Here is a 27,907-nt window from a genome sequence, read left to right on the forward strand (position 1 = left end):
TGCTATGGGTTAAGTAGGGCATCGGATCTCTTGCTTTACGTCTTCTTGTATGCTATGGGTTAAGTAGGGCGTCGGATCTTTGCTTTTATCGTGTCTTGATACTCGACAACCGATAACGATACAGCAGGGATAGGTCAGGTTTCGATTCAAACTACGCGGATGGAGATTAAAACTTAGGTTCATAGAGGGAACTCCGCTATCTTAGCCAACTTGGTTACGCCTGTGTTTGCAATCGGCAGCTGATTTGTATGTGTTTTGTCCTGATTTGTGGCCTAATGCAGTACTCAGTGAAACTAGCAACATGATGAATAGTCCAGTTAGAACTTATGAGATGAACCGTTAGTTGACATATGTTATTTCGACAAATGAAGGGAAAGAATTGAACTCACTCATTATTCCCATCACCTGACGCTGCAAGTTCCTCATCTAAGAATCGAGACCTACAATCTCACCCGAAAAATCGGATTAAGATCAAAACATTTCGCTAGTTTACAATTAACGGCCATTCTCTCCTCTCCTTGAAAATCCAGGAAATGTTGAAAAAACCTCAAGCAAATGCACAATACCCCGTAAAAATTGCAGCAGCTGCCCATCCTCCCGCGAAAATTCCCAGTTGGGAAATTTGAAAATGTCAATCGGACGCAACCCTAAATCTTTTGCAGTTATGGATCCTCCCGCATATCTGGCTTCCTTTTGGCCTGCACGGCCAGCCGTGCATCCCTCTCCCGTTCAAACTCTCGGAAATCTGCTCGCTGCAAGAAGTTTACCTTGTCTAAATATTGGTTTGAACTCTTCTTGTAAGATTCCAACTCTCCCTCCAACCCTTTCTCTTCTTTAAACACCCCCCCCCAGTCCTTTTTCGTTTTGTCAAGCACACTGAGCTTTGGCTTCTTCTTAATCTGTTCGAGGAAAGCATCGACACCTGAAGGTGCAGGAGCTTTCACCCTTTCGGATGTTTCCTTTGAATCAGCATCGACACGCTTCTTATATTCAATTTCTTGACCAGCAAAATCCCGAACCTCCGTGATCTATAAAATGAAAAACACCTAGCTGTCAAATATGAAACATAAGTTTACCAATAAATTCTCAAAAATGAATTGTGGCACAAAATCAGGATTTTTTAAACTTCAAACTTGTCTGTAGCATTAGATACAGACGATGATTGATCGCGCCAATCTAATAATTACAAGTTTTGGTCAAAGAACCAGCTCCAAGAGATTCAAGTTAAACAGGAAAACTCCTGCCAATCACAGAGACTAGTTAGGTGGTAAAAGTGGTGTGTAACAACATACATATATTGACATGTGTGGTAATGGATTGGAAAGGAAATTAAGAACCGTGTATACGTCTTTTGAAAAATGATTCTCAAGAAAATTAAACTAGTGAAAGCAGAAGGTCCATCTACTACGTTTCACATACGAAAACCAAATTTTAGCGAGACAGGTGTCCCGACAGAACAGCAACAAACAGGTGATAAAACAATGTGCATACCTCAACTTTCCCTCTGCCAGATGTTGCAACTGCAGCATCCTTAACTTCTACAAAAGCAGCAGCAACAAGCCTCCTGGCCTCGTCATTAGATTTATCCTGCACACCATTGTCACCGGAGCTGTTCGGCGAGACACTTGATCTCTTCCGTAATGCATCTTCTTTTGGGGACTCTGCCTTCTTTTGTGCTAGGCCCAGATATCCCAACCAATTCTGAGAAAAAATCGACGTAAAAGATCAAATTCTAGCCAACTACAATTTTATGATTCCAACACAGAGAGGAAGAATGAGGAAATTCTCACATTAGATGACTTCTTTGGAGTTTTATTCACAGATGAAGAAGACTTGTTTAATAAATCCTTGAATTGCTTATTAGATACTCCTTTATTCATTTGCTCCCACACGGCATCCGCTCGAGCTTTTACATCTATCAAGATAGGAAATAATATTAGCTCTTCTAGACCTATGGTCAATGACTTTACGTGACCAAACAGCAGAACAGGAATTGGATAAACCAGCGTTTGTGAGTACGAAGAATTACTGATCTGTTTGTTCCTGTTTTGTCTCTAAGCCTGGAAAAGGAGCAGCTCCATTGGTAGACTCGACCGGTAAAGTATCCTTTTCACCAGCAGTACCTGAACAGAAAACCCAACTGCTTAATCATAAGTAAGAAAAAGCGAAAAACAAACTGCAGCTAAACTGCCATTGAGAGAAACTCGAAAAAGAAAATAAATTCGAGAAATATAAAAAGAAAAATAATGGGTAACCTGAACTGGAGGCGCCGAGAGCGGCGGCGGCGGCGGCGGACCTGGTGGTAGCCATCCAAGAGAAAACCAAAAAGTGCAGAGAGAGTCGTTGGTGGTGGTAGCAAAAGAGTTTTTATTGGGTTTCGCTCGTGGTTTTTTCAAGGGTTTAAAGCACTTCCAGCCATATTCCAGAATGCTATAACCAATGATCCCCCCAATTTAAATTTAAATGTAAATGTAATTAATCAAAAATTTGTCCCGTGAGCGATTGCGTTACCATGTTTTTAAGGTATTTTTGTCAAACTAAACCCTCAACGTAACGAGGGTAGTGACAAAATTTTCCACGGAAGAAACAAAATTAAATAGTTTTATTAGCAAAATATGTCAATATCCTCGTCACATGACAATTTAACGAGGATATTGACAAAATTTTCACGGAAGAACAAAAATGATTTACATGAACAAACTCAGAGACCACTTCTATTCATTTCCATTGTTAGGGACCAAAGTGATGCATTTTGTTTAATCTCAGAGACTATTTTGGCTAAAAGTGGTTGGTTTGACAAAAATATCATTAAAAAGATGGTTACGTGATAGCTCACGTGATAATTTAACAATAGCGTTGCCATATTTTTTACGGAATGACCAAAATGATTTACGGTGGATAAACCCAGAAACCACTCCCATCAATTTTTAATATCAGGGATCAAATTAAGGAGTTATGTCAATCTCAAAGACCATTTTTGGTTAAAAATCCTGTATAGTATAATGAACCTAATTATTTAAGTAATGTTAGGCACATCAGATTTGTTCACCGAATTTTTTTCAGTAATAATGTGGAAGTGTGTGATTGATTTAATTAGGTTAATTCTAAATTTTATTTTACTAAACAAGATATTGATACATGCATTGACACATTATTTGGTAATCAAATTTAGTAGCAAATATATCATTAAGGAACGGTACACAAAAAGAAAAACTAAAAGCTATTTCAAGTTATTTTCGCTTTCAAGATCTTGATTTCCCTTTCTATATGTCAAGCAAAAAAAAAAAAAACATAATCACGGTAAATAAGAGGTTTTAGATTTGAATCTCACGTATTAATTTATATATAATAAAAAATAAAAAATAAAAAATTTTAAAACTAAATAATTATCAAACAGACGGTACAAATAGCTTCGGGGAATGAGTAATGTCACTGGAACCTCATTGCATGCAGTGACACCATGACAATCACTTTACACTTTATTAGTAACGTAAAGGGAAAGCCCAAATTCAAGAAATATTCTGATTAATCTTTCTATTTAGAAAGGAACTTCATCAACATAGCCTGTATTTCGGTAGGGTTTTTTAGGGTCATGACTTGCTGATCTGGTCCTGCGAGGGTGCGTTTGGTACGTGGGACGGGACGGAACAGAGTGGGACGGATCTGTTTCGTCCCATGTTTGGTGCGCTTAAATTGTGTAGAACGCCTGTCCCACGGAACGAAAATGGGTTAAATTTTGGTTCCACATACCCCCCCTGGAACGGGTTGTTCCATCCCGTGGAACACAAATTTATAATTTTTTGGACAACAATACCTCTCATCTTTTTCATTAATTCCACTGTCTACCCTTCCTCTCTCTCCCGTAGCCTCCCTCTCTTCGAATTCGATCCCAGCAAACCCATCTGAACCCAAACCATGGCTTCCGGTTCAGTCCCTTCGCGCTCTACCTTCTTCTCCGGCGCCGTCACCTCCGCGCTCAACCTTCTTCTCTGGCGCCGTCACCTCCGCGCTCCACCTTCTTCTTCGACGCTCCGACCTCCTCGCCGAGGCGGTACCAATCAAGATCCGTTGACGGCAGTGAAGACTGAAGAAGATGGTGTTGTGGGTAGACAAGTACCGACCCAAAACCCTAGACCAGGCAATTGTCCACCAAGACATCGCCCAAAACCTCAAGAAACTCGTGCAACTCTACCCCTCCCTCGTCGATTTCAATTCCCAATTTCTACGATTTCATAACCCTAACTTCTTCTTGTGCACATTGCAGAGCAGGATTGCCCCCATTTGCTCTTTTATGTCGTTGGGCATTTTGTTCAATTTCACTTTTTTTAGTTTAATTTTGTAAGTTTTACAGTAAAAATGGTTGTTTGAATACGAACTTTCGAGATTCAGATCTTCTGTAGATTGATTTTTATGGGTTTGATTTACTGAGATTGATTTGTACTGGGATCAATCTGGGCATGCGAAGAACACGAAACGTATGGAAGAAGAGAAAGCAGAGAAACGGGAGAGAGAGGGAGAGTCAAATAAAAAGGGTAAGTTAGTCATTTAATCCCGTTCCGTTCTGTTCCATCTTGCTAGTACCAAACATGACACGAAATCTTTGTTCCGTTCCATCCCGTCCCGTTCCGTCCTGTCCCGTTCCGTCCCGTCTGCGTACCAAACGGTACCCGATGGAACACATTTTCTCCAAATTGGGAAGGAACAGCTTGGCAAAATCATGGTGGGCAGGATGAACTGCATACTCTGCCATCCCCTCCACACTCTCAAAGGTGGTCTCAAAGACATGAATGTAACCTTCCTCCTCCTTTTCAATGCTCAGCTCCTTTCCCCTGATTAAAACATTCTAACGGTTAAAAAGTTCAAAATATTTATAAAATCTCTGCAAATAGATCACATCAGACACTAACGTATTACACAATATTTGGTTTGTTGAATGATATGACAATTTCGTATTTGTTGTTAAAAGTCTACAACTTAGTCTTAAAAACAAAAATAAAAAATATAACATTGTTACGTATTGGAAGGAGCAAAGATACGAAGGATTAGATATGAGATAAACAATCCCTCCTCGATAATCACATACCTTAATTTTTTTTCTTCAGATATGTGAAGGTATGCGAGACCTCCACTTAATTATTATTATTATTTTTTTTTTTCACGTAGTAAATAGACCAATGAGAATCATATTCATTCATTCTTTCACTCTTTATAATTGGGTAAAAGGGAAAGAGATCTTCTCCAGATGTTTTCCTCCAAAGCCCAGATCAAATGATCCGGACTCTTGAAATTTGATCAAACGGCAAAAAATTATTATAACTTTCATGGGCTCGGATTTCAAGGATCGTTGGATCAAAGTTCAAGAGTCCGGATCGCTGGATCAAAGTTCAAGAGTCCGGATCGTTTGATTTGCAGGCTTTGAAGGAAGAGATCCGGAGATGATCTCTTTCCGTGGAAAAGAATTAAGAAAGAGATTAGGGAGGAGGAGGTATTGTGTACCAGTGGAAGGACTTCATGGGCTCAACGAGGTTGACCAGGTTGGCAAAAGATTCGATGAGCTGCTCGATCTGGCTCTCTGATGTTCCTTCTTTGAACTTTGCCATCAGAATATTCTTTAACTCTCCTCCCTTTGCTTCCTCCATCTCTCAAACTTCTCTGGTCATCTGTTTTGGTCTAATCCTTCTTCAACTCACCATTCCTGCTATATTTTAACTTTCTTTTGTCGCCTTCAAATAAAAAATAAAAAATATTTTGTTTTTGTTTGCTTGTATAGTATAATAAAGGCATCAACTTAATAATTTAAGAGCCTTCATACACTAAACTTTATTCATTAAATGATATGACAATGTTTGATTGATTTCAATAGGAACTTTATTTTACTAATAAGTAAGACATTGACCGGGTTCGTTAATGATCTAATTAGGCCTAATCTTTTTTTTTTTTTCCCTTTTTGAGGTAAAGGCCTAATACTATTTGGGTGTGTTTGTTGCACCGTATTATCTCGGACTAGACTAGCTTCAAGGACTAAGTTTGCCGCCTCTGTTTCCTCGCGCCTCTAAATTTTATGAGAAGAGGAAGAATTTTTATTGGGATTGTTATTTTTGTTTTGCTTTTTAGTTTCGGATCTAGGCATGGGTAGGCTGAGTTTCAAATCTGGGTTTACGATCTGGGCATGGAGGCAAATGGAGTTGCAGAGAGGCATGCTTTGCAGACGACATTGTGTGCACACAACACAAGTTCAGAGATGGGACTAGCAATCCCAAACGTTTTGGGGTGCCTTGCTAGTCGGCACGAGGCCGACTTAGTCCTATTAAATTCCGACCCGCTCACACCAAACACTGGACTAGTAAGCCAATCTAGTTCAGTGAAACTTAAGGAGGCCAAACAGGTGCCCTTTAGGTACAGACTTGACATTGTTTCATTGGCTCCACCAGAGAAAAATTTCTAAGTCCACCACTTGACTACACGATCTTCTTAGGCCATCTCTAACCGAAAGAGGGTCAGAGGACTCTCTTTAGCTCTATAGCCCTCAAAGAAATTGTATTTTAATAAACAGTGCCATGTCATATTTTATACTATCTCCAACCAAGGGGGCCAAAGGGCCATATGCCAAACATAGCCCTGTGACAAAAAAATCTCCAACCGAGGGGGCTAAAGAGCCATATGCCAAGCATAATTTATTATTTCAATTTAAAGACTACAACAATTTAAATTTAAATACTACAACGTAAATATTAAAGACTACAACAACTTAAATTTAAAGACTATAATCATCATCATCATCATCATCATCATCCACCATTGTAGGAGTATAGTCAGATCTAAACAACTCCAGTCGGGCTATAATTTCCCTCTTTTTCCTATCAAAATATGTCTTACTCATTGGAGTGTAATCCGAAGTGTTTTTTTGCATGTTCCTATCATCCATCTCTTCTTGTATTTGTTTTGCCCGTTCTTCGTGCCTACGGTTCCTTTCTTCTGTGGCAATGACATTTTGCTCCGCCATTAATCTGAATGAGGCTGCCATTTCCTATTGAAAGGCGTAATCATCCTTTGCCTTGCCCTTTTCCTTTAATTTTTGGATCTTGTTTCGTCCCGTAGCCCTAGGTATGGAACCTTCACCAGGAGACGGATTTTCTACCCCTGTTTCTTGAATGGTAGGAGATCCATCTTCATCCCCATCTGCATTTGAGGATGCATTTCCGAACACCGGTGTAGGACCAATGATAGGAGCATATTTATGCGATTTAGTTAGCTTATTTTCTTGCAATTATGTTGTTAGTCTTAGTCATTCATGTACTTTAAGCCATTTTCGTGTGTTTATAGGTCCAAAGGATTAATGAAGCAAATAAGTGCATTTTGGAGCTTTTTGGAGCAATTTTGGGCTTGGAATAAATATCACATGCTTGGAACTAAAGGAATTGACGAAATTGAAGACCTAAAGATGAGGATTCCTAGTTGAAGTAGGAAAGTTAAGCCAAGGTTTCCTATTTCGGTTTAATCTTTCCTAAATCATCACAACACCACTCCATTTTACCCCCCATGCTTTGCATCATTACTTCACTTTCACCTTTGAATCATTTCAACACCACTCCATTTTACCCCCCATGCTTTGCATCATTACTTCACTTTCACCCTTGAATCATTGCACACACACTCCATGTCACCCTCCATTGCCTTGCACTTCCTCTATAAAAGGAAGTGTGTAACATAAATTTAAGTCATATTTTGTTAGATCATTCACTCCCATTTCAACATAACCTTCATCCAAACACATCCATTCATCATCACATCCATTCCTCCATACAAACAAACCTTCAAACACTCACCAATACCTTGTGCCGTAGCAAAGGAAGGAAAGGAAAGTGCTTGGACGTGCTTGCTGTCAACTTGGATCGTTGGAGCATTTAGGTGTTTTCTTTCTTTTGTTTCCAATGTTTAAATTCATTTTCTTTCGTTTTGTTGTGAACATGAGTGGCTAAACCCCTCTTGGCTAGGGGTGATTTCAAAGCCATGATTATGTGTACAATATGATTATGTGTACAACATGAATTCTTGCACCTGAACCAGAGCAGTTGAATTGGCAAGTTCAGTTGTAGTGGCCGAAGGGCTAGCCGCTCCAGTAGTGCTGGACAAGAAAGCCTTGAACTCGACTTCCCATGAAGGCTGCACACAAGAAATCAGTTTAGGTTTAAGGACATCACGAAACAACATAGCAAGAAGGTTTGTTTTAAACCTGCCGAGAGGAGACTTCGGCCACATCTTCAGGTTCATTGCTCGAACCTAAAGAACTTAATGGCCGAGCCCAGTGTCTTAGACTGCTTCTCAGTTCACGCGACCGATGAAGGTTATCTACGTTCGATGGCCATTGAGGCGGCCAAGAAATATAGATAACACCCTTCAGCGCGTAGAATTTTCGATGAAAAGAATGGGTAAGCACCTGACATTAGGTATCTTCCTCGTTTAGAATTCTAAGGCAGAAAAGTAACCAAGAGAGAAGCAGTATGGGTACTTACGAAGGCCGAAGTTGCTTCTTGGGAAGGAATGTTGAGGTCCTCGTCCTGCGGGTGAATTGGCGTTTCGACTGACGCTTCCGGCTCTACGGCGGGTTGTTTTCCACCGTCGGCTGCAGAAAGGCCGACCCGTATAACCACCTCGTCCTGGTCCAGTGGGCGAACAGGCGTTTCTACCGTTGCCTCTGGATCCACGGCAGGTCGTTTTCCACGGTCGGCCGCTGAAGGACCGACTTGGACAACCGTTTCGGGCACATGAGGAGTTTGATCGCGTGGTTGGAGGTGACTCACCAAGGGAAGTTCGTCACTCCCATCACTTTCTCCTAGAACGACCGCTGTTTGCTTTGGATTTTTGGGACGGGTTTGTTCAGCCGAAGGGATCGCCTCTTCCAAGAAAGGTGCAGCGACTGGCCCCGAAGCTACATGCACATCGACCGATGGAGCGACGGCTGCTTTAACAACTTTGGAAACAGGCCGTATTAGGGTGGTATCCTTGGCTGGAAGGGGCCGTTTTTCTGTCGAAGCAAGGACAACGGGGGCAGAAGGGGAGACACTAGGAGTCGTTGTCCCCGTGGTCTGGCTGGAGATAACATGAATTTCCCGTTCTCCTTTCTTCGCCAGTGACTTGACCCGTTTGGCAGGTCGAGGAGGAGGGTCGATAGTCGTCTCAGCTTCTTGGCGAGGCCGCTCTCCCTTCTTCGTTAGTTTCTTGACCCGTTTGGCAGGTCGAGGGGGGTCGATAGTCGTTTCGAATTCTTGGCGAGGACGTTTGCTTAGCAAGGCCTGTGCGGTGGTCTTAGCCTTCTTGGAGAGGGTCGATTTTTTCTCAGTTGCAGCTGCAGCGACCACTTCGCCCTTTTTCAGCGACCGACTACCTGAGAAAGTGAAAGCAAATCAGTAGCGTTCAAAAGATGAAGGAAGAAGATGGAAATAAACCATTACCTTGGGATTGAGGGGCAGAGGCCTTTGTAGGTCAATCACCGAAGATCTTGTTCAGAACGTCTTCGACCGGTGTGCTGAAAAAGTTATGGGTGTAGTCTTCCCACCACTCGCAGAAAGTATTGGTGCTGAGTGTTTCTGGAGTGATCGGTCGAAGGCAGAAATTTTGGCATTGCTCTTGGAACTCCCTCTTGGCGATATTGCATTCCTTATCTGAGGAACCAGGTTCGCGTCCACGGCTTAGGACGGTTCGTGAGGAGAGAAGGGGGACCGGGTAACCTTGGAGGTAGCTAAGCTGTCGAGCAAGGAAGTTAGGATGGTACACTTCCCAGCCTGCTCGGCGACCATCACAGCCGAGAGGTAAGTCGCAGATGAGTACGAATGACCCCCAGGACTGATGAAGGTCGGCATCTTCGTCCGCACCCCACACTGATGTAGGAAGCTTGATTGATGAAGGGTATTCTCGACGACGACATATCAAGAACTCGTCGTTAGAAAGGTCGTCGAGGGCGAAAAAGTATCTAAATACCTCTTCGGCTTGGTAAGGGGGTGTTGGTCGGGAAGCTAGCTGAGGTCCAAGCACTTCCGTTGGCGAGAAATCAATGATTGTTGGCCGAAGAGAGGCGAAGTAAACTTGCAACCAGAGTTGAAAGACCCAGAGGTGACCGTTCTGGTACGGGCTGATCTTGTGAAGGGTCGTCTCGGCCAAGCAGCAGAAGAGATGGGCGAGAATGTTTGACCTAAGTGACAGAGTGTGACCACTAGCCAGGGCTTCGGCCATTGGCATGTTCTCGACCAAGCATTTGTTAGATTTGGTACAACAGATATATTTGTTGTACCAATAGAAGAGGAAAGCCTCGTGTTCCCTTTCTCGCAGAGCCTCTTCTCCTTGGCCGGCAAAATAGAGATAAAGGGTGTTGTAGTTGAAGAAGTTCTTGTGAAGCTTTTGAACGTCTTCTTTCGAGGGTGTTTGACCCTCACCGCTCAAAGTCTCAAGGGCTTGTTTGTCGAAGAGCGTCTTCAGGTCAAGGTTCGACGGGTACCTAGAGAGGGCAACATCGATGGGGATTCCAGATGCTGAAGTCCCTAAAATGGCGGTGATATCAAGAATGGTGGGACCAATGGGACCGAGAGGGAGGACCATGGTGTTGGTGGCCGAACACCAGAAGCATAAGGCTGCTAGGAGAAGCTCTTTGTCGAGGACGACGTCCATAGATGAGAGGAGAATGGCGTCGTAGATGCCTAGGGCTTTCCATTGCTCGTCGAAGAGTTTCTCTATTCGTACAACCCAGGCTGCCCAGGTGGTAGTGGTCGAGGGCCAAAAGCCTTGAGGCCTTGCCAAATCCCACTTCGACCATTCAAATCCTTGAAGCAAGGATGACAGTCAGTGTTCTTGGAGAAGTCTGGTGAAAGTTGGTGGCGCTGCCGCTTTGAAAAGGGGACCAAGAATTTGGTGAGTGGTGCTCATATCATTTTCAAAGCGTATGGTCTTGATTGAACTTCGATCAATAATTTTCTGGCATTGGTCACATTATTTCGAAAGCTTGGAGATGAAGGAAGCCATCGTGAGAGGTTTGAAGGTAGGAAAAGAGAAGAATCGTTTGGATTAGGGTGAAGACGAAGACCTGGAGAAAGAAGATTTTCTGGAGAGTAATGGCGGAAAGTTGAAAGCGTAGAGTACAAATGAGAGAATTTCAGTATTTATAGACTAGTAGGAAGGAGAAGGTCAATCGTTTGAAATTCAAAATAGGGGGTGAAATCGGCCGGAGGATTCGCTAATCATTATGAACATTCAGGGAATCTGGTTGAAAGAACCGAGGATTTCGTATTTTGGGGCGCACGATTGTGTGTGACGGCAGGATTTATGATGAAAGGACATTTTGGCGTCTGCACGATGTTGGATGATTCGTGGATCAAGGTGGCGTGTCTGAGTTCAGCAATAAGATTGGCATAATGAAACAGTTTAGTAAGCCGCACGCTTTGAGTGTCATTATTAGGAGGAAGTCGATTTGAAAGATGCCACGTGGTGGATCAGTTGGCAGAATCAAGAACATGCAATCGTGCTCCATTAATGCGTCTTGGAAATAGAGTATTTGGATTTCTAGGGTTAGTTTCGCTTCTTCAAGGTCGAAGCTCGACCAGAGTATTCAGGCCGAAGACCTCAGAAGCGAGGGGGAAATGTTTGGGCCCAAAATATTAGTTTGGGCCGAGTATGGAATCATTTTCAGCCTGGAAGGCCTTACGAAAGGGTTACCATGAATCGTTTAGTTTGTGGGCTTCCAAGACCTAGGTCGGTTGAGTCATGCTGTGAGATGAGTAGTCGAATCCTGGTGCAATAAGGAGTCTCGGCGAGTAATAACACGGAAGTGAATCCAGATCGATAAAGGACTGGGTTCAAAATCATAGTGAAAATAGGACTGGCCGAGTTGGGTGATGCAAGGGCCTGCGAGTCGATTATGATACCACTATTTAGCACACTATACGATATATGTTTTATGAAAGGTTTTATGGCATGCTAGGGTTTTTAGAGAAACCTATCACATATTATGCTATTAGTTTTCATAAAACTTTGGGGGTTAGTATGTTGATAACAGTTTCAGTATTATATATATATATATATATATATATAATCAACTTGGTTCACTCATGTTTGTTTTACGCCCCCTCAGGACATAGGAACAAGGCGTACGATCCGAGATACGAGGTTTTCCCCTACCAGTGACATCATATCATCCTCTCTACTTTGACATCTATTGTAATAGCTCTTCTCTATTTTATCTTTCGCTTGTACTCTGGATTAGTTGTATGCTCTGAACATGTCATGCATTATCATTAGATTCATTGTTGACAGTTGATTATTATTATGGTATTTTGTAAGACGTATATTTGAGTATTACTTTGCGTAGTCACGCACGAAATTTATACACATGTTTTACATGTTCTTAGCATATGCATTCATTAAATGGCTTGCGTTACCCTCAGGTGTCAGCCAACACGTGGCCATCCTAATGTCCCTTTGACATCAGGATCGGGGCATGTCAAGTACACCCTAAAGCCCAACCCCAAGGTTGAGCCCAATTTCATTCTCCATGGTCCATTACTCCAATTATCTATTCTAAAATTGAGGAGGGATTTGACTGTAGCTTAGCTACAGTCAAATGTTTGTCACTTGATTTTGTTTTATTTACACCAATACCATCATATTTGTGCTTGAGTTGGAGGGTAATTATTAAAAATTAGGAGGGTAATATTGTCTCTGAACAGATTTCGTATATTTACAGTTTTGCCAGTTTTGTTGTGAGATGGGCCCTTGATTTTGCATTATTTACGTTTCTGCCATTTTCAGAAGGCAAGGGCTGCACATGCAGAGAGGGAGATAGGCGTGGGATGGCAGGGAGGGAAAGAGACATGGAGGAGTGAGGCTGCCAAAAAAGGGGTTAGGGTTGATTTTTTCTCCTCAAATCAAGGGTTGGTGTCGGTGATTGAGTGATTGAGAGATTGAGAGATTGAGAGAGACAGTAACACACGCCTTCATTTCCCTTTCTCAAAGTGAAACCCTAGCAGCCACACCACCAACTCTAGCCGATCTCTGCAATAGTGTCGGCTCCTGCTTCCGAAAACCCAAACCGCACAAACCTGGCCTCCATTTCTGTAACTCGGAGCTTCGTCTCTCTGGGTCAGATGGACTGGCCTAAACATCAAATTGTCATCAAATGGTGGAAATAGTGGAGCGGTAAGTTATCTAGATTCTCGAGGTTCTACGTTGTTGTTCTAGGACGTTTCTGCATCAGTCGTTTCTCTCTTTTAGTGTAAGCATGTGGTTATACTCTTTTAGGTGTAGGTGTCTGATAAGAAAGCAAAGGCCTGGTATGCTTCCAAGGGAAACATACTTTGAGACTTCTGCAAAACAGGGCTGCCATGTAGATGATGCCTTCCAGTGTACAGCCAAAAACGCGCTGAAGAATGAACCTGAAGAAGAAATGTAACTACTTTTTGCTTAGCTGATTTATCATTTTGTTTTCCAGTCACTTTTCCCCAAAAGTTTCTTCTTTTTCAGCTTTGAATTTAGTCCCTCTCCAATTATTTTAGGAAATATCTTATACCATCGGGACCCTAATTTGAGATAAGTTTCTGAATGAGTGAATACAATTCTATTGTTGATCAATTTAGAGTAATTTATTTACCAGTCAATTAATTTCCATCAAATCGTGATGCTAGGTATAGATAGCAATTATCTTCCTATTTATTCCTGTCCCATAACAAGTTGATATGTATACCCACTTTTAAAAAGGAGGAGAAGTACCTCTTGGTTGTAGTTGCTTTTGATTATTGGTAATTATAGTCAAGTAGGATTCCCTTGCCTTTTTAATAAAAGTGTTCTTGCATTCAACCCTTGGAGGTATGAGATTTACCACATCGTTTAACACACTTTTGCCAGTTAAGGGAGCATTTTGCTCTTCAACTAAACCAAGATCTATTATTACCCCTCTTAAATTTTTGGAGAGGTTGTAAGCATGCACCATGAGTAAAATTTGTGAGAAAACAATGGTCCCATTAATTAAATGGTGAGAGATCATTTTAACAAGCATGATTAATGTAGTTAATTAGCACTTAGCATCAGACAAGCTCTTTTTACAGATGATATATTTTTCATTGGTAAGGAGTCTAATCTTACGTGTGTACTTATCCTAAGCACTTAGGAGTGCTGGCCATGAGGTTTTATTGCATGAATGGATGATGAACGTGATATGAAATTCATGACAAATTAATGGAATTTACTTTCATTTAACAAAACTTTATTGTGGTGAATAATAGGCCTTCATAATTAAGATCTTTCATTTTATATTTTATTTCTGTTTGCGTTCCAGGTATTTTATACATTCTTTCTCACTCAGGTACACATTGATGGGAAAGAGGTGGCTCAAAAGCGAAGAAACATGGTGACTTTGAGGAGGAAAAGAAAAGAGGAGAAAACACGTACATTCTTCTTCCTTTTTCTTTCTGTGTGTTTTTGGGTGGAGGATGTGAGAGGTTGTTGGTGTTTGGCTTCTGTGGCTATGTTTGACCGTGTTTGTATTGATATTGTTATTCCTTTCAGGTTTGAGAGATTAACAGAGAAAGCGTAAGAAACAGATGAAGGGAGGAGATTGAGCTGAATGATCTCGGTCAAGCAACAATCGTAATTGTAAGCTCAAGAGTAACTCTTTTTGTGTTAGTTGAATGTAAGAAATTTTTTTCATTTGTTATTTCACTGTTCGGCCTCTGTTCTTATAATTTAGGGATTGATAGATTGTATTTTCCCTCTCTCTTGGTTCCTTTCTGCCATTTCTTTCTCTCATTGCTTCTGAAGAAACCTAACTGCACGTTCTTTTTTTCCATTTCCAAGCTTCTGTTATGGTTTATACTGCTGTATTTTCTCTTTTTGATGAGGCTTGATGTGTGATTAAACTAAATTATGTTTTGGGTTTGTGTATACTGCTAATTTTCTTAGGATTCTTTCTGTCAAAGTTTGTAATTTCTTAAAAAGTTATTTTTGGGTTGCTGAAACTAATTAATTTGATCAGTGTGATTTTTGGTGATTAGGAATTTAGGACCTTGGTAACTTGATTGATTATGAATTTGTGGGTTTATCTCCTAATTAGTATTCAAATTTAGTGCATATATAAGTCCATTTCTTAAGAGGGATCTATTTTGATAAGAAACAAGACCTTTCAATGTGTGGTTCAAACCGTCAAATTCATAAGTCCAGATGTAACTATATTCTTCAAAAGACTTGGCTAACTATGGTTTTACCATTTGGTTATTATCTTAAACATTTTGGTATTTACTCAAAAGCATTATATACTCATTTTCTTAGTTAGTTGACTTAGTAATTTCCTATTTGGGTTTGATCTAGCAAACACACACCCAAGGCTGCATAAGAAGAAACTTGGTGATGCCAAAAAAATCTTGGTGCATGCCTCCTAATTGAGATCTGCTTGCTTACTTAATCATTCAGTGTGGTGTGTTTGTTTACAATTTAATTCCTTTTAATTGTGGCCGTAGCACAATTACTTGAATATACAGAAATGAAAGGGATGGTTTCTTGCGATATCTGTGTCCATATGGATTATAGCTGAGTGTAAAAAAATGATGTGATGCCTGCCAGAAATAACAACTCTTTGAGCATCCTAATTTGTGGTGTCTATATGGATTATAGCTCATTGTAATAACAACTCTTTGAACATCCTAATTTGTATGTGTTTGTCTGAGAGCAATTGATTACTACAAAGTATAGAAGTAATTCTTTCTTCAGTGAAAAATAAAAGGAAATTTTTTACAAGGGTTTCTTCTGTCAAAATTGAGCATGTTTGAGAATTGCTAATGGATTTACTATGTTTGGGAATTTTAGGAATTTATATCATTGGAGGGCGAAGTTGGTTCCTTGACATTTTGAGGTATATCATTATACACCCTGTTTTTTTATTCAAGGCTTAATCAAGGGGATATCCTTATTTTTGGACTTTCTCCTCTTTGAAACAGAGAGTTAGACCTCAATTGTTTGTGGATTCTCTAATTTCTGTGGTGTTTGATGTGTATTTTTTGGTTTTAGTGTTTTATGGATTTTTGGAATTTGGATTTAGGCTAAACTATTTGCACAGATTTTTTTTATTTTTTTATCATTATTCATTTCCCAGTGAACTACTATTGCTCAAACAATATGGAACCAGCCGAGTAAGAAATAAAGGCTCCACATCATTCTTCGGTATTCTTTTTATGGTTTCTATTTCCTTGCTGAGAAAGGAACATTTGTGGAACTGGATGGGAACCTTCATTCTTTGTCATGTAACTTTTTAACAAGACACTGCCAATGTTGTGGATGACATTATTTTGCTTTGCTGGCTGCTAATTTGTTGTGTTTAATTCTTCTTTGTAGCTGAAGTTTTCTTTCGCAAAGCGTTGACCGACTGTTGTAGTCATATCTGCGTTTCATTTTGTAAACTTTTTTCCATACTTCCAAGTGTATGTTTTGGAATGGTGAAATTTTTGTGATGGTTTCATACTCTGCTGTCTTCAATGCACTGTCAAATCTTATTCTAAGGATGTTGTTTGAATATGATTTGTTAAGACATCCCATGATTCACAATTTATGTGTCTTTCTGTTGAAATTATTCATCCATGTCCTACATTACGATTTCAAAATCCGCAGCAGCGCGCGGGCAATTTTTCTAGTATATACTAAAACTCAAACATCTGGTTACTGTTCTAGGGCAGTGCGCGGACTAAAATGCCCCTGCTTCTTTTTTGTTATTTCAACTTTGCCCTTCAACATTTTTGTCCGGTTCCTTTTCTTTCCTGCTTTCTTCAGTGATTCCTTTTCATTGCTTTTGGTTCAATTTTTTTCCCATTTCTTTTGCTTCTCTTCTTCCGTAGCCGTTTGCTCTCTCCTCTCTTCGCCTCTGTTGGTCCCAAAGTGGATGGTTTTGCGGTGAGTTCTTCTAATCTTGCATCTACTACTTTTTTATGCAACTGTATGGATTGTGTTCTATTCAATTTTAGATGTTAGAAGCTTTTAATTTTTTTGGGTTCAATTTTAAATGGGCTTGCTTTCAGAGTTTTCGTTTGATGACAGAGATGGGGTTTTTGGGGAGAAACTTTTAATCCGTGAGTTTTTTTAGTTTGGTTGTGTTGTGGGTTTTGAGAAATGGATTTTCGATTTGTAAATGGATTTTATATTGAAATTGTTTCTCTTCTCATTTTTTGTGTTTTTTTTTTTTTGTGCCATCGGGTTTTGCATATGGGTGTATAATCAGGTTTTCTTTTGAATTTCAGGGGATTCAGGTTTTTATTTTTCTGGAACTTTTGTTTGCAGCTTTGGAAGACATTTGTGCTTAAGGTGAGAAACTTTCGTTGCTCGCTTTTGGGTTTTGTTGTAGAATTAATTTTTTTTTTTTTAAGAGTTACATTCGTGGGAATTCATTTGTTCTTCTTTTTTCCTGCATCTGAAAAATGTCACATGATGTGGGTTTATAATTAAATAAGAATATCAAAATGGGTCTTCTGTGCAAATTTTCTTTTTCTGATTTTATAGAACCGAAGAGGATGTTAACAATAACATTATTGTGTGATATGCGATCTAAAGTTCTTTGGTGAGTTATTTGGTTTTCTTGCCACATGGGATTTTATTATATATTTTTTTCGTGGTTTATGCGTGGTTCTCTGATGTGTTTTGATTTTTGATTTCAAGAAAAGTTAAGGATACGATCAAACGTTTACTGGTGAATTTTCTATTTTTCTGATTGTGTGTGATTTAATTTTTTTCAAGCTTTGGGTGTACTTTTCTGATCTGCTTTGATTTTTAGTTGCAGCAAAAGTTGTTGCTCGAATTTTCCAGTTTTTATCTGCAGCTTTGCAAGCTCTTTATCAACAAGGTATATAATTTTTATTCTTTTTCCTGAATCGTTTGTTGGATGGAATCATTTTTTTGTTTTTGGTGAGTTCTTCTAATCTCGCATCTGGTACTGTTTTTTTTCCGACTGTATAGATTGTATTTTGTTGAATTTTAAATGGTAGAAGCTTCTTGGGTTCAAATTAAATGGGTTGTTATCAACATCGAATTGCTTTCGAAGCTGTTTGGCTACTCCCTTAACGCCCTTTTTCCTTTTCTTTTCAGCTTCTTCGATCTGCAGCCCCCTTCTTTTTTTTCCTTTTCCAGATTTAGCTTTTTTCCCCTATATTGTATCTTTTGGCTGATTTTGTGGGTCTTGGTCAGTGCTGTGGGCATTGGTGAATTCCTAGCATGTTTATGCATGCAGTTTTTGTTATAATGTATGGATTGTGTTTTGTTCAATTTTAAATGTCAGAAGCTTTTAATTTTTTTGGGTTCAATTTTAAATGGGTTGTTATCAACCATTGAATTTCTTTTGGAGTATTCATTTGATAAGAGAGATTATTGGGAAATTTCTATCGTGTTTATGCATGCATTTTTTTGTTATAGATTTGGAAGAACATAGCATTACAGGGTGTTGAGGGTTTGCTGGCGGGGGAAAGTAGCAGCGTTAAGATTTTGCAAGTGAGATATTAGGGTGAGAGAAAAACGGGACAAAGAGCATCGAAGACGCATTTGGGATTAGGGGTAGCAAAACAGGGGAAAAGAATATGACAAAGGAATGGACGCTTAATTTTTTTCTTAACTGGTTTGGGATTTTGCTTGCCTTTGGGGTTGTTGGTGTCAAGCCATTTGGTGTCAAGTGGTGTCTGTTTTTTCATAACTTTTATTACTAATTTTTATTTCGTTTGCGATTTTGTGTCCTGGGATTTCTGAATTTTATCGTTCATTGTCGGTTTTTTTAATTTTTTTTGTCTTCATTTGTTTGTTTAATATGTTGTGTTTGTGCTGGGACGCCATTTTGCAAGTTTTCTTTCCATTGGGACCGCTACGTTTTATAAGTGATGCGGGTGAGGTTTAGATACTCAAAACACTCCATTTTTTTTCCAAATATGCGCGTTTGGTTCTCTTCGGTTTTAAATGTTTAAAATTAAATGGTTATTTTGATAAAATGGTTTTTTAGTTTTTCTTATGTGTTGTGATCAGGAATTCAATTGGATTGGGTAAAATGCTTTATCAATTTACGTTATAGGGAATTTTGTGTATTATGGTCTGTGAGTTTTATTGCTCATCGTTTGTTCTTTTTTCTTTGTTTGCCGGTTTCTTTTGCAAGGGATCACTATAGTTTGGGCATCTTTTCGAGTTTTAAATTGCTTGAGGGTAAGATTTAGATAATAAAATTCGAAACGAGGCGTTACTTTTCTTTTTGGAAACTAATTTAAAAGTTCAGCATGGATAGTTAACTGTGTTGAAATGTCTTGATAAAACCTGAACCTTTTGTTATATGTGAATGTTCATTCCTTACTACAAATATAATAGGCATAGTGGTCTAAAAAATTAAAACCCACTGACACATGACATTAGAAATTCAAACCAATTTCTACTGTTACCATTACCTTCTTTCATTCAGATCATCAGCATGTAGTTCAAATCTAGATCAAACCTAGATGAAATTCAAGTGATAAGATTTATTGTCATTGTTTCAATAATTTACATTGTTTTAGTACCCAGGTTTACAGCATGAGTCGAAGATCCAAGAACATTTTGGCAGACTTTGATATTGAAGACACTAATTTTGCTCCTTGTTTTGTACTTTAATGTCCAACTTTTTACATGTTTTATACACCGACACCCGCAGCAACGCGCGGGCACTATGACTAGTCACTATCTATAAGGGACAAAGCCTTATAAAGTGAGGAAACCTCTTGGTAATGGCCAATGTGGGACAACAAAATTTCTACTCAAAATTTCTAACAAAAGTCCCATATTGGTGAGGGAAAGGAAGAATTTAAATAAAATTACCGCTCTAACTAACACCGTATCTCCACTCTAACTAACACTGTATCAGTGTTGTTGGAGCGAGCCATCGGCCCGTCGACCTGAAAAATTCAACCATGAGAATTCACTTTCTATTAGAAATGTGATTTTTTTTAATAATTTTTTAATAATCCTTTAGCCTATAGGGTTTATATATATATATATATATTTTTTTTTAGGGAACTTTAACGAAAAACTCCGGATACTATTCACTTTAACGAAAAATCACATTTTTACACTAAAAAGTCAATCCTACTATTCACTTACAACACTTTTTTTTCCTTTTCGTTAAAACTCGAAGTTTTCATATTATTTTCATTAGGTTTTCCTTTATATATATATATATATAATGTGCTTTAGTTAGGACAAGTTTTAGTTCACCATCTTTGAACTCTATGACAATATCCCTGTTTGAGTCAAATTGACCAATATCACCCACAATTAAACCAGCAATTTCATCACATGTAGGTTGTCCATATTGTTTATCATCATTTAACCGCCTACCTAATATAGATATTTTCAAAGAAGGGAGAGAATTGTTTTCAAATTTATCTCTAATTGTTCGAAACATTTGAACCAATTCATTCAATTCATTGAACATGTTGATTAGACGTTCAACAATATTCTCATCAAGCTTCATATTTCTTTCCTTACAATTAACAGCATTAAGACGATTTCCAATTTCATTAGCAGTGTCATAAACATACAGTTGAGCAAACTTTGGACATTCACCATCAGGGGGTAACAAAGAACCCATTAAATGATGTACTTGACCACTAATTTTGAAAATGTAAGGACCTGATTGATTATTAACTGTGTGATCAACTGTAGCTCCCAATGAAGTGAATGCAAACATAGAATTATAAGCTCTGATGTTCTCTCTAAACAATAAACTTTTTTGGCCTTTAGTTGGGTCAAGCAAATTTTCTAAAAAGTGAGGAGTAGGCAATGGACGTGGGAGCTTGACTTTTCCTTGTTGGCAACAAAGAGAATAAAGGGGCTCATTATTCTTTGACTTCTGTTTTAGAGACTCTTTTATCCAAAAATATGCACCACAGTAGATGCATTTATAATTCTTGTCTCCCAAATCCACATATTTCTGAACATTTCCTATAAAAATATGTGAAAAAGAGAGGGAAAAAAAGTCAATCTATTAGTAGTATAGTCATAAATACTTAACCAACCCAATGAAAGTGTAAGTTAAAAAGATAGTTTACCTTTTTTATTTTTCTGAAAATTGGCTTGACCTTTACTAATTTGATTCGGATTATCACAAACTTGTATGCCACTGGAAGAACCAACAATATGGTCTTCTTTTCGTCTTTTGTTATGAGGTTCAAAGCTTGGTTTATCACAAACTTGTATACCACTGGAAGAACCAACAATGTGGTCTTCTTGTATCATTCTATTCAGTTTGCTATCTCTGGACCTTCTTAACATGCCTTGTAAAAAGTTCAAACTCCAAACAACAGATAATGGGCAGAGAACCCTAGGAAAAAAAGTCAATTATTAAATAGTTGACTATGTAATCTACAATCAACCAAAACAAACACATAAAAGTCACATTTCAAAACTATCATACAAAAACCAATACCAATAATGTTTCAGAAAATCTTAGTTGACAATCTTTTACGATTGAAACCACACTATAAAATGTTAAATCCTTATGTAAACATACAATCCAAAACGAAGACAAATTTGAAAGATTTGAGCCTTACCTAACCACCAATAAAACCAAAGGCGTAGAAATAAGATATGCAATTGGATTTCAACTGTAGCAGCTACTGCTGTCTAAATTTGAAGCTGAGAATTGAACAAAATAGAAAAATAATAAGTTTAGTCCTACCAAGCAATAGACCACAGAACAAAAAAAAACTTAAAAACATATAGTTAAAAAGTAAAAACATAAACAGGTATGAATATTAAGTGAACCAAAAGCAGAACAAACCCCTAAAAGTGCTTAACTTCATGTGGGTTTTCTAGTATTTTATCAATAATATCAAATCAATAAAACCCTTGATGCAAATCCAATCCGATATTGAAAACAGATGAATATAAGAGAGAAGGAAAAAAAACACTTTTATTGGGCCTCATATTTACTGCATTTACAAATGTTCACATGTCAACCATTTGTCTACAAAACAGAGATTTCAGTATTAACAGTGTAAAGAACTGAAAATTACAATTAAGATCAATGTTCTCCTCCTTTTTCTCATTACCATAAAAGGCAAAAAACATAAAGGTTTCTAAAACTCTAACCAGCCATCTGATTTCTTCCCAAAAATAAATACATTTTAATCCAACATTCATAAATGCATAATCAAACAGGGAAAATATTGACAGAAAACATACGCAAAAATAATAGCACCACGATAGCTATTTGCAAATCTGTGATTGAGAAACTGAGCAACCAAAATGCAAAATATACTGTTTGCCAGTAAAATCCTAACAGAGGACCACAACTGTTCCAAAGGAAAATCATTAGAGTTTGATCGAAATTAACCACTCATATCTCAGTGAATAAAACTAAGCAATGATGCAGGAAATCAATTAGAAGCTTGAGATATACAAAAAATTAAATTTATCGACCAACAAAATTGGAGCTATTCCCCTAATTTTAACCATTAAGAATGTAAAGAATTGAAAATTACAATTAACCATTATGTACTTGATAATCACAAATGAGGTCATAAGGTAAAAAAAGCTAACCACTCAAATCTCAGTACTAAGCAATGATGCAGGAAATCAATTAAAAGCTTGAGATACACAAAAAATTAAATTAATTGACTAACAAAATTGGAGCCATTCCCCTAATTTTAACCACTAACAGCATAAAGAATTGAAAATTACAATTAACCATTATGCACTTGATAATCACAAATGAGATCATAAGGTCCAAAAAATTAACCGCTCAACTCCAAACTATGAAATACCAAATTAAACACAGAAATATCACAACCCCAAACCCAAACAGAACCCCAAATCAATTAAAAAAAAAGCCCCAACCCATATTAAAAAAAATGCTCCAACCCGTGTCTCTCTCATTTTTCCCTTCCCTTGCTCTATACTCTTTGCCAGGAAAATCCTAACAGAGGACCACAACTGTTCCAAAGGAAAATCATTAGAGTTTGATCCAAATTAACCACTCAAATCTCAGTAAATAAAACTGAGCAATTGCCAAACTTGAGTCTGTTTTCTAATCTGTTACAAAAGATTGTAACCACATTTTAATCCAACATTCACCAATGGGCAGCCAAACAGGAAAAAAAACAAAAACACAAAAAGCACAACGAATAAATCAACCCTCAGAAAGTTTTTTGGTAGATAGACTAAATTAATATTGGATTTTACTTTAATTTGGTCGCTGGAATAATTAACCTGGATGACATGGGATACAAAACCTACTATCAAGAGATGCTACCTTTTTTATTTTGTCTTTATACCGATCAGCAACAGCGTTTAAATATTTTTAGTTAGTCAGTGAAGGCGAATTTTTTCAAAAACCTGGAATCATGACAAAAAAAAATTTAATATCACAAAGATGGAAAAAATTGCAGCCTTAAATAACACGAAGAGAATCACCACACGGAGATAAGATTGATTAACAAAGATACATTTGTCTACCGAAGTCCAATAAAATACATCCAGAAAAGGATTCCTATGATTGTATAGGATTCAAACCACACCGTGGCATGTATCAGATCAAAGGAAGAGACATAAAAGCTCTAAGGGAGATGTAAAATACATGCATGTTTATGGAATTCGAAGAGAAAAACCATATACCTCAATTTTTTCAGATGATCAGTCACCCTCCCCCGATTAGAAACAAAACCCCCAAAATCACAAAAACGAAATTCAAACACAAAACCTATTTTTAAAACATGATATGCAAAACACTAAATTACCACCCAAATCGGGCGAAGAACTCACAGAAGACCACGAAGCAGATTTTGACATGTAATAGGTGTAGAAGGTACCTGCGGTGATGAGGAATAGATGATGATGATCTGGGTTTTTTCAATTGGACAGATCTGGAGCAAAGTTGCTGGTGAAGAAATCACGGAGAAAGCACAGAGGAAGAGATGACGAAGCAAAGATTGAAGAGCGCGAAGCGGAGATCGAAGAGAGATGGGGAAGCTGAGTGAGGGTTCTGAAGAAAACGAAGCAGAAGGGTCCAGAAAAGAAGAAAAAAGACAGGAAGCGCGTGACTGGTCCAAACGAAATAAACAAAGCAAGCAGGGTTAAAATCGGTATCACACTGCTCTATGAACAGTGTTTCAGTTCATTTCCTCTTTTAGTATATACTAGCTAGTAATGCCCGTGCGTTGCTGCGGGATTACAAATTGATCTTATAGCAGTGTATAAATTTGAGTTAGTATCAGTGTAACATTAATTAATCTAAACAAAATTACCATAGTGAAGGAAAAAAATTTATTTGCTATAGAAAAATTATAGTTTTGATACCTTACAAAGGTAATTTGTTTTAAAAGATTGAAAGCCAGCGGTTTTCAATCTTGAAATTCCACAGCATCCTTTGACTTTGAAAAATAGCGACCATCATCGGATAGAACTATTGTACCACCTACAGGAAAGAAAAAACAATGAGTTACTGAGATATTCTGATACACAAAAAGAAAACACTTGACACTAAATGAACAAAATATTCAAACATGGAAAGCACATCATGAGGGATAATCTATCATTTTTGGCCAAGTGAGGAATGATATCTTGAGTACCGAGAGAGAAAAAAGTAGTTCTACATTATTTTATGATACCTGTTGGGTTAGTCTTGTATTTCACTTTATTTATAAAATCAACTACTGATATGGTTACAACCTTGACAACATCACCCCTAGTATTGGATGTCCATCTAATTTATCTTAAATTTCTTCTTCAATCTTGGATATACATAATGTTTCAGTTTATGTTTTACCACACAAAAAAATTGTGAGACTAAATGGGTTTTATAAATAGATGATAAAACTGCATCTCAGTAGAATCTAAGGCAATGAAAATTGAATATTATTTACCATCAACTGACATGCAAATTTAAATGCAATAATCACATCTGTCTGAGAAGTGTATTTCAGCTTAGAAAACATGTATGCTGTGTGTGTGTGAGAGAGAGAGAGAGAGAGAGAGAGAGAGAGAGAGATGTACCTTCTTGTGGAAAGCAAATGTTCAGGGCTGGACAAAAAGCTTTCGAGATATGTACTTGAGTTTTCTGGTGAAGTTCACACATTCAGTATTGAAATTCATATATTCATATATATATATATATATATATATATATATATAACAGAGTAAAAGAATTCTAAGATAAAAAAATAATGATTAACTTAAAATGATCACACAGCTTCCCAATAGTCATTGTTCTAGGCTTTCCCAATTTTGCTGAAAAGCAAAGTTTTTTGCTCGGTTGAGTGTTTGTGAATCACGCATAGTACTAATTAATTCTTCAAAGCATGAATATCCCAATGTTCCTTCAGTTTAGTATAGAACTGCCCAAGGTAATTGTAAACGTTACTTCGATAACAGAGTTAGTGTTGTAGGACTCAGCATAAGGAAAAATCAGAAAGATGCAAATGCAGAAAACTAAATTAGCACCTATAACACATGGAACCTCACTTTCTCACAGTGGCTTAATCTGTCCTCCACCATTTAAGTAACCTGTTTAATTCCAGTTAATATTACTTCCAAAATCCCAAACCCACATGATGGATAATTCAACATATCAAACCACATATTTATTTTTTGAAGCATTAATAAGTAGAAAAATTTACAACCACCAAAATCAAATCAGGATTGAGAACCTGGAATTTATTATAGAATTAGGGATCCATTAATACAACCATGCCTCAGTCCAAAACTAATTTTTTTTATTTGGCCTAAAATAGAAAAAAACCCAAAACTTTAAATTCAAATATTAGACAAATATATTTGAAAAGGATAAAGATTTTAGAGACAAAGTGAGGACAGAGAGATGGGGGAGCACCTTGGGCAAGGAGGTGGTTGACAGATTTGTTGGAGGAGTCAGTCTAATTTTTCACAATCTCCTTCAAGCTTGCACCAACAATTAAAAACAGACAAACACAACATGATTGCAGAACGTAATTAGAAACGATCTAATTTTGGGAAAACCTGAGGCTCGAACGCACGTCCAATGACAATTACTGCTTGAGTTTAGTAACATTAGTTAAATACAATACAATGTTTGCTTGTATAATCATGTTTAGTGATGCATTGGAATGCTCTCGAGGAAACAACTAAAGAAAATACATAACTTAGTATTCGATAATGCACATTATAACTCATTTTTATGCAGAAATTAAGGTCCCATTTGATAACCATTCTGTTTTTGTCAACTTAAGTTTACTTCTCAAAATGTAACAGAATGCAAGGTTCTCAACTCAAACACACTTAAGTTGACATCTGCAGGTGTAAGAGTAGCACTATAATGTAACAAAAGACTTAACACTACTCAAAAGATTGCTGTTGAAGAATCCATGTTGTAATTAGCACTAATCACGACACGAATACACTAAAGTCGAAACTTAAGTAAAAAACTATGGAAAACAGATGCATAATGACAGGGAGACATGAACCTTAAAAGCAATCAATACCTTTAACTCTTTGTTCATAAGCAGCTTGGTAACGCATCATTAAAGCTGCAGCCTCTCCGTTTAAAGCGTCAGAAGGATTGGGATACAGCAGAAGTTGTGGCAACAACACTTCAAATACGTTTGCAAGATCTGGAAACACAGGCAGATGTAAGAGAATAAAACTTGGATTTCGGTACTTTCCCCATGCTTATAAGAGAATTTATTGTAAGTTTGGTCTTACAGGGTACAAATAATGATAAACCGACTATAATCCTACCTGCACAAATACAGTTCTGTTCCAACACGGTTTCCTCAGAGGATGCGGCTGCTGCAGATCAAGTTCAATCTTGATTCTGTTTTGTATTTAGTTCACATGCTGCTATTTATTTGTAATCCTACTTCTACACGTATATCAATTGTAATTAGTGCAATGACCAAACAACAAATTCCATTAAAAAAAAAAAAAACTAACCAAAAAAATCAAATCATAAATCTCAGAAAGCCCAATGCACAAAATTGCAGAAATAGGGAAGGAATCATAATCAAAACAAATGATACAAACACACACAGAGAAAATATATACTTTTATGTACTTAGCTACTATAAACCGCTCATTCAATTGCCTCATTCCCTTTTCCCCTACTAAATAAAAAAGGGGATATCCCAGAATTTAAATTCACGCTAAACCCATTCCCTTAGGCCCCGTTTGGCAGCTCGGACTGTACTGACTATTAATTGTAGGCAACCCAGAAACAAAAAAAATGAAAAACTTATTCTCAGTATCCAAACAGCTCAAAACCCAGAACCAAAAGAAAAAAACATAATACCTTTGCGGGTTTGGAGCTCTTTTCTTATAATTGTTACAGTATTGGTGTTGCGGCTCAATTCGTTGTGTTTCCGTCCGTATCAATCGAAGGTGGGGCAGCTGGTTTGGGTGAAGAAGAAGAGGAGGATCCGAGCCTACAAACAGAATCACAAAAAGCAAACATAAACATAAAACCCATCTGCAAATCTAAAACCCCAAAAAAAAAATTAAAGCACCCACACTGAGAAAGCTGTCAAACTCACCAGGAAACGCCAACGTTTCTGGGTAAAAAATTGAATCGGATCTAATTGCACCGTTGTGGATAATTCCTCAGATAAAGATGGAAGGTTGGAGGGCGAGAAAAATCGCCATTTTGGAGACAGAAAGCTAGAGTTGAGAATGGCGAGAGAGAGAGAAGCGAAAGCAAAGAAAAGTCGAAAGCAGGTCCAGCGATGATCGACGCGTGGGAAAATGGAAACGGAAGGGAAAAAGGGAGAAGAAAAGTGGAGGAGCAGGCGTTGCACAGCGATGGTCGACACGTGCATCCAATGGGCAAAAACGTAATCTCACTGTTCAAAGCAGGTCACAAAGGAGGAAACCAAGAAGAAATCCAGGGGTAAAACTGTCATCACACTGGTCATCCACA

General features: G+C 38.0%; 2 protein-coding genes across 35 annotated transcripts; both read right to left on the reverse strand.

Moving 5' to 3' along the window:
* Window positions 1-324: 324 nt before the first annotated feature.
* Window positions 325-2,391, reverse strand: LOC103432186 (uncharacterized). Its single transcript, XM_008370360.4, has 5 exons — window positions 2,256-2,391; window positions 2,030-2,123; window positions 1,791-1,915; window positions 1,492-1,701; window positions 325-1,028 (listed from the first exon to the last, which is right to left on the reverse strand). The coding sequence occupies exons 3-5, from the start codon at window positions 1,878-1,880 to the stop codon at window positions 663-665; spliced, it is 666 nt and encodes a 221-aa protein (XP_008368582.1). The 5' UTR covers window positions 1,881-1,915; window positions 2,030-2,123; window positions 2,256-2,391; the 3' UTR covers window positions 325-662.
* Window positions 2,392-4,519: 2,128 nt separating this feature from the next.
* LOC103417234 (stress-response A/B barrel domain-containing protein HS1-like) lies at window positions 4,520-27,666 on the reverse strand. Of its 34 annotated transcripts, none has more exons than XM_070815553.1 (14): window positions 27,525-27,666; window positions 27,284-27,416; window positions 26,734-26,857; window positions 26,478-26,606; window positions 25,850-25,917; window positions 25,194-25,355; window positions 25,015-25,078; window positions 24,319-24,436; window positions 23,832-24,062; window positions 23,276-23,358; window positions 22,207-22,316; window positions 21,573-21,657; window positions 21,072-21,343; window positions 20,073-20,964 (listed from the first exon to the last, which is right to left on the reverse strand). In XM_070815553.1, exons 13-14 carry the CDS (start codon window positions 21,292-21,294, stop codon window positions 20,159-20,161), a joined length of 1,029 nt encoding a protein of 342 aa, XP_070671654.1. In that variant the 5' UTR covers window positions 21,295-21,343; window positions 21,573-21,657; window positions 22,207-22,316; window positions 23,276-23,358; window positions 23,832-24,062; window positions 24,319-24,436; window positions 25,015-25,078; window positions 25,194-25,355; window positions 25,850-25,917; window positions 26,478-26,606; window positions 26,734-26,857; window positions 27,284-27,416; window positions 27,525-27,666; the 3' UTR covers window positions 20,073-20,158. The 34 variants fall into 34 exon arrangements, 27 of the variants coding, with proteins under 27 accessions (XP_070671664.1, XP_070671665.1, XP_070671666.1 ...); XM_070815554.1 differs by lacking the exon at window positions 23,832-24,062 and adding an exon at window positions 25,462-25,524; XM_070815563.1 differs by lacking the exons at window positions 20,073-20,964; window positions 21,072-21,343; window positions 25,194-25,355 and adding exons at window positions 4,520-4,829; window positions 5,497-5,723.
* Between the last annotated feature and the right edge of the window lie 241 nt (window positions 27,667-27,907).

The sequence above is a fragment of the Malus domestica genome, chromosome 16, assembly GCF_042453785.1.
Source record: "Malus domestica chromosome 16, GDT2T_hap1".
In the NCBI taxonomy this organism is placed as follows: Eukaryota; Viridiplantae; Streptophyta; class Magnoliopsida; order Rosales; family Rosaceae; genus Malus; species Malus domestica.

Excerpts from the sequence above, each read along its gene's own strand:
- LOC103432186 (XM_008370360.4), bottom strand. The coding sequence starts at position 1,880 with ATGAATAAAGGAGTATCTAATAAGCAATTCAAGGATTTATTAAACAAG. Across the intron at positions 1,702-1,790 it reads CTCCAAAGAAGTCATCTAAT|AATTGGTTGGGATATCTGGG; the intron begins GTGAGAATTTCC and ends ATTTTTTCTCAG. Across the intron at positions 1,029-1,491 it reads CTGGCAGAGGGAAAGTTGAG|ATCACGGAGGTTCGGGATTT; the intron begins GTATGCACATTG and ends TTCATTTTATAG.
- LOC103417234 (XM_029095617.2), bottom strand. The coding sequence starts at position 21,294 with ATGTTAAGAAGGTCCAGAGATAGCAAACTGAATAGAATGATACAAGAA. Across the intron at positions 20,965-21,071 it reads TTTTCAGAAAAATAAAAAAG|GAAATGTTCAGAAATATGTG; the intron begins GTAAACTATCTT and ends ATATTTTTATAG.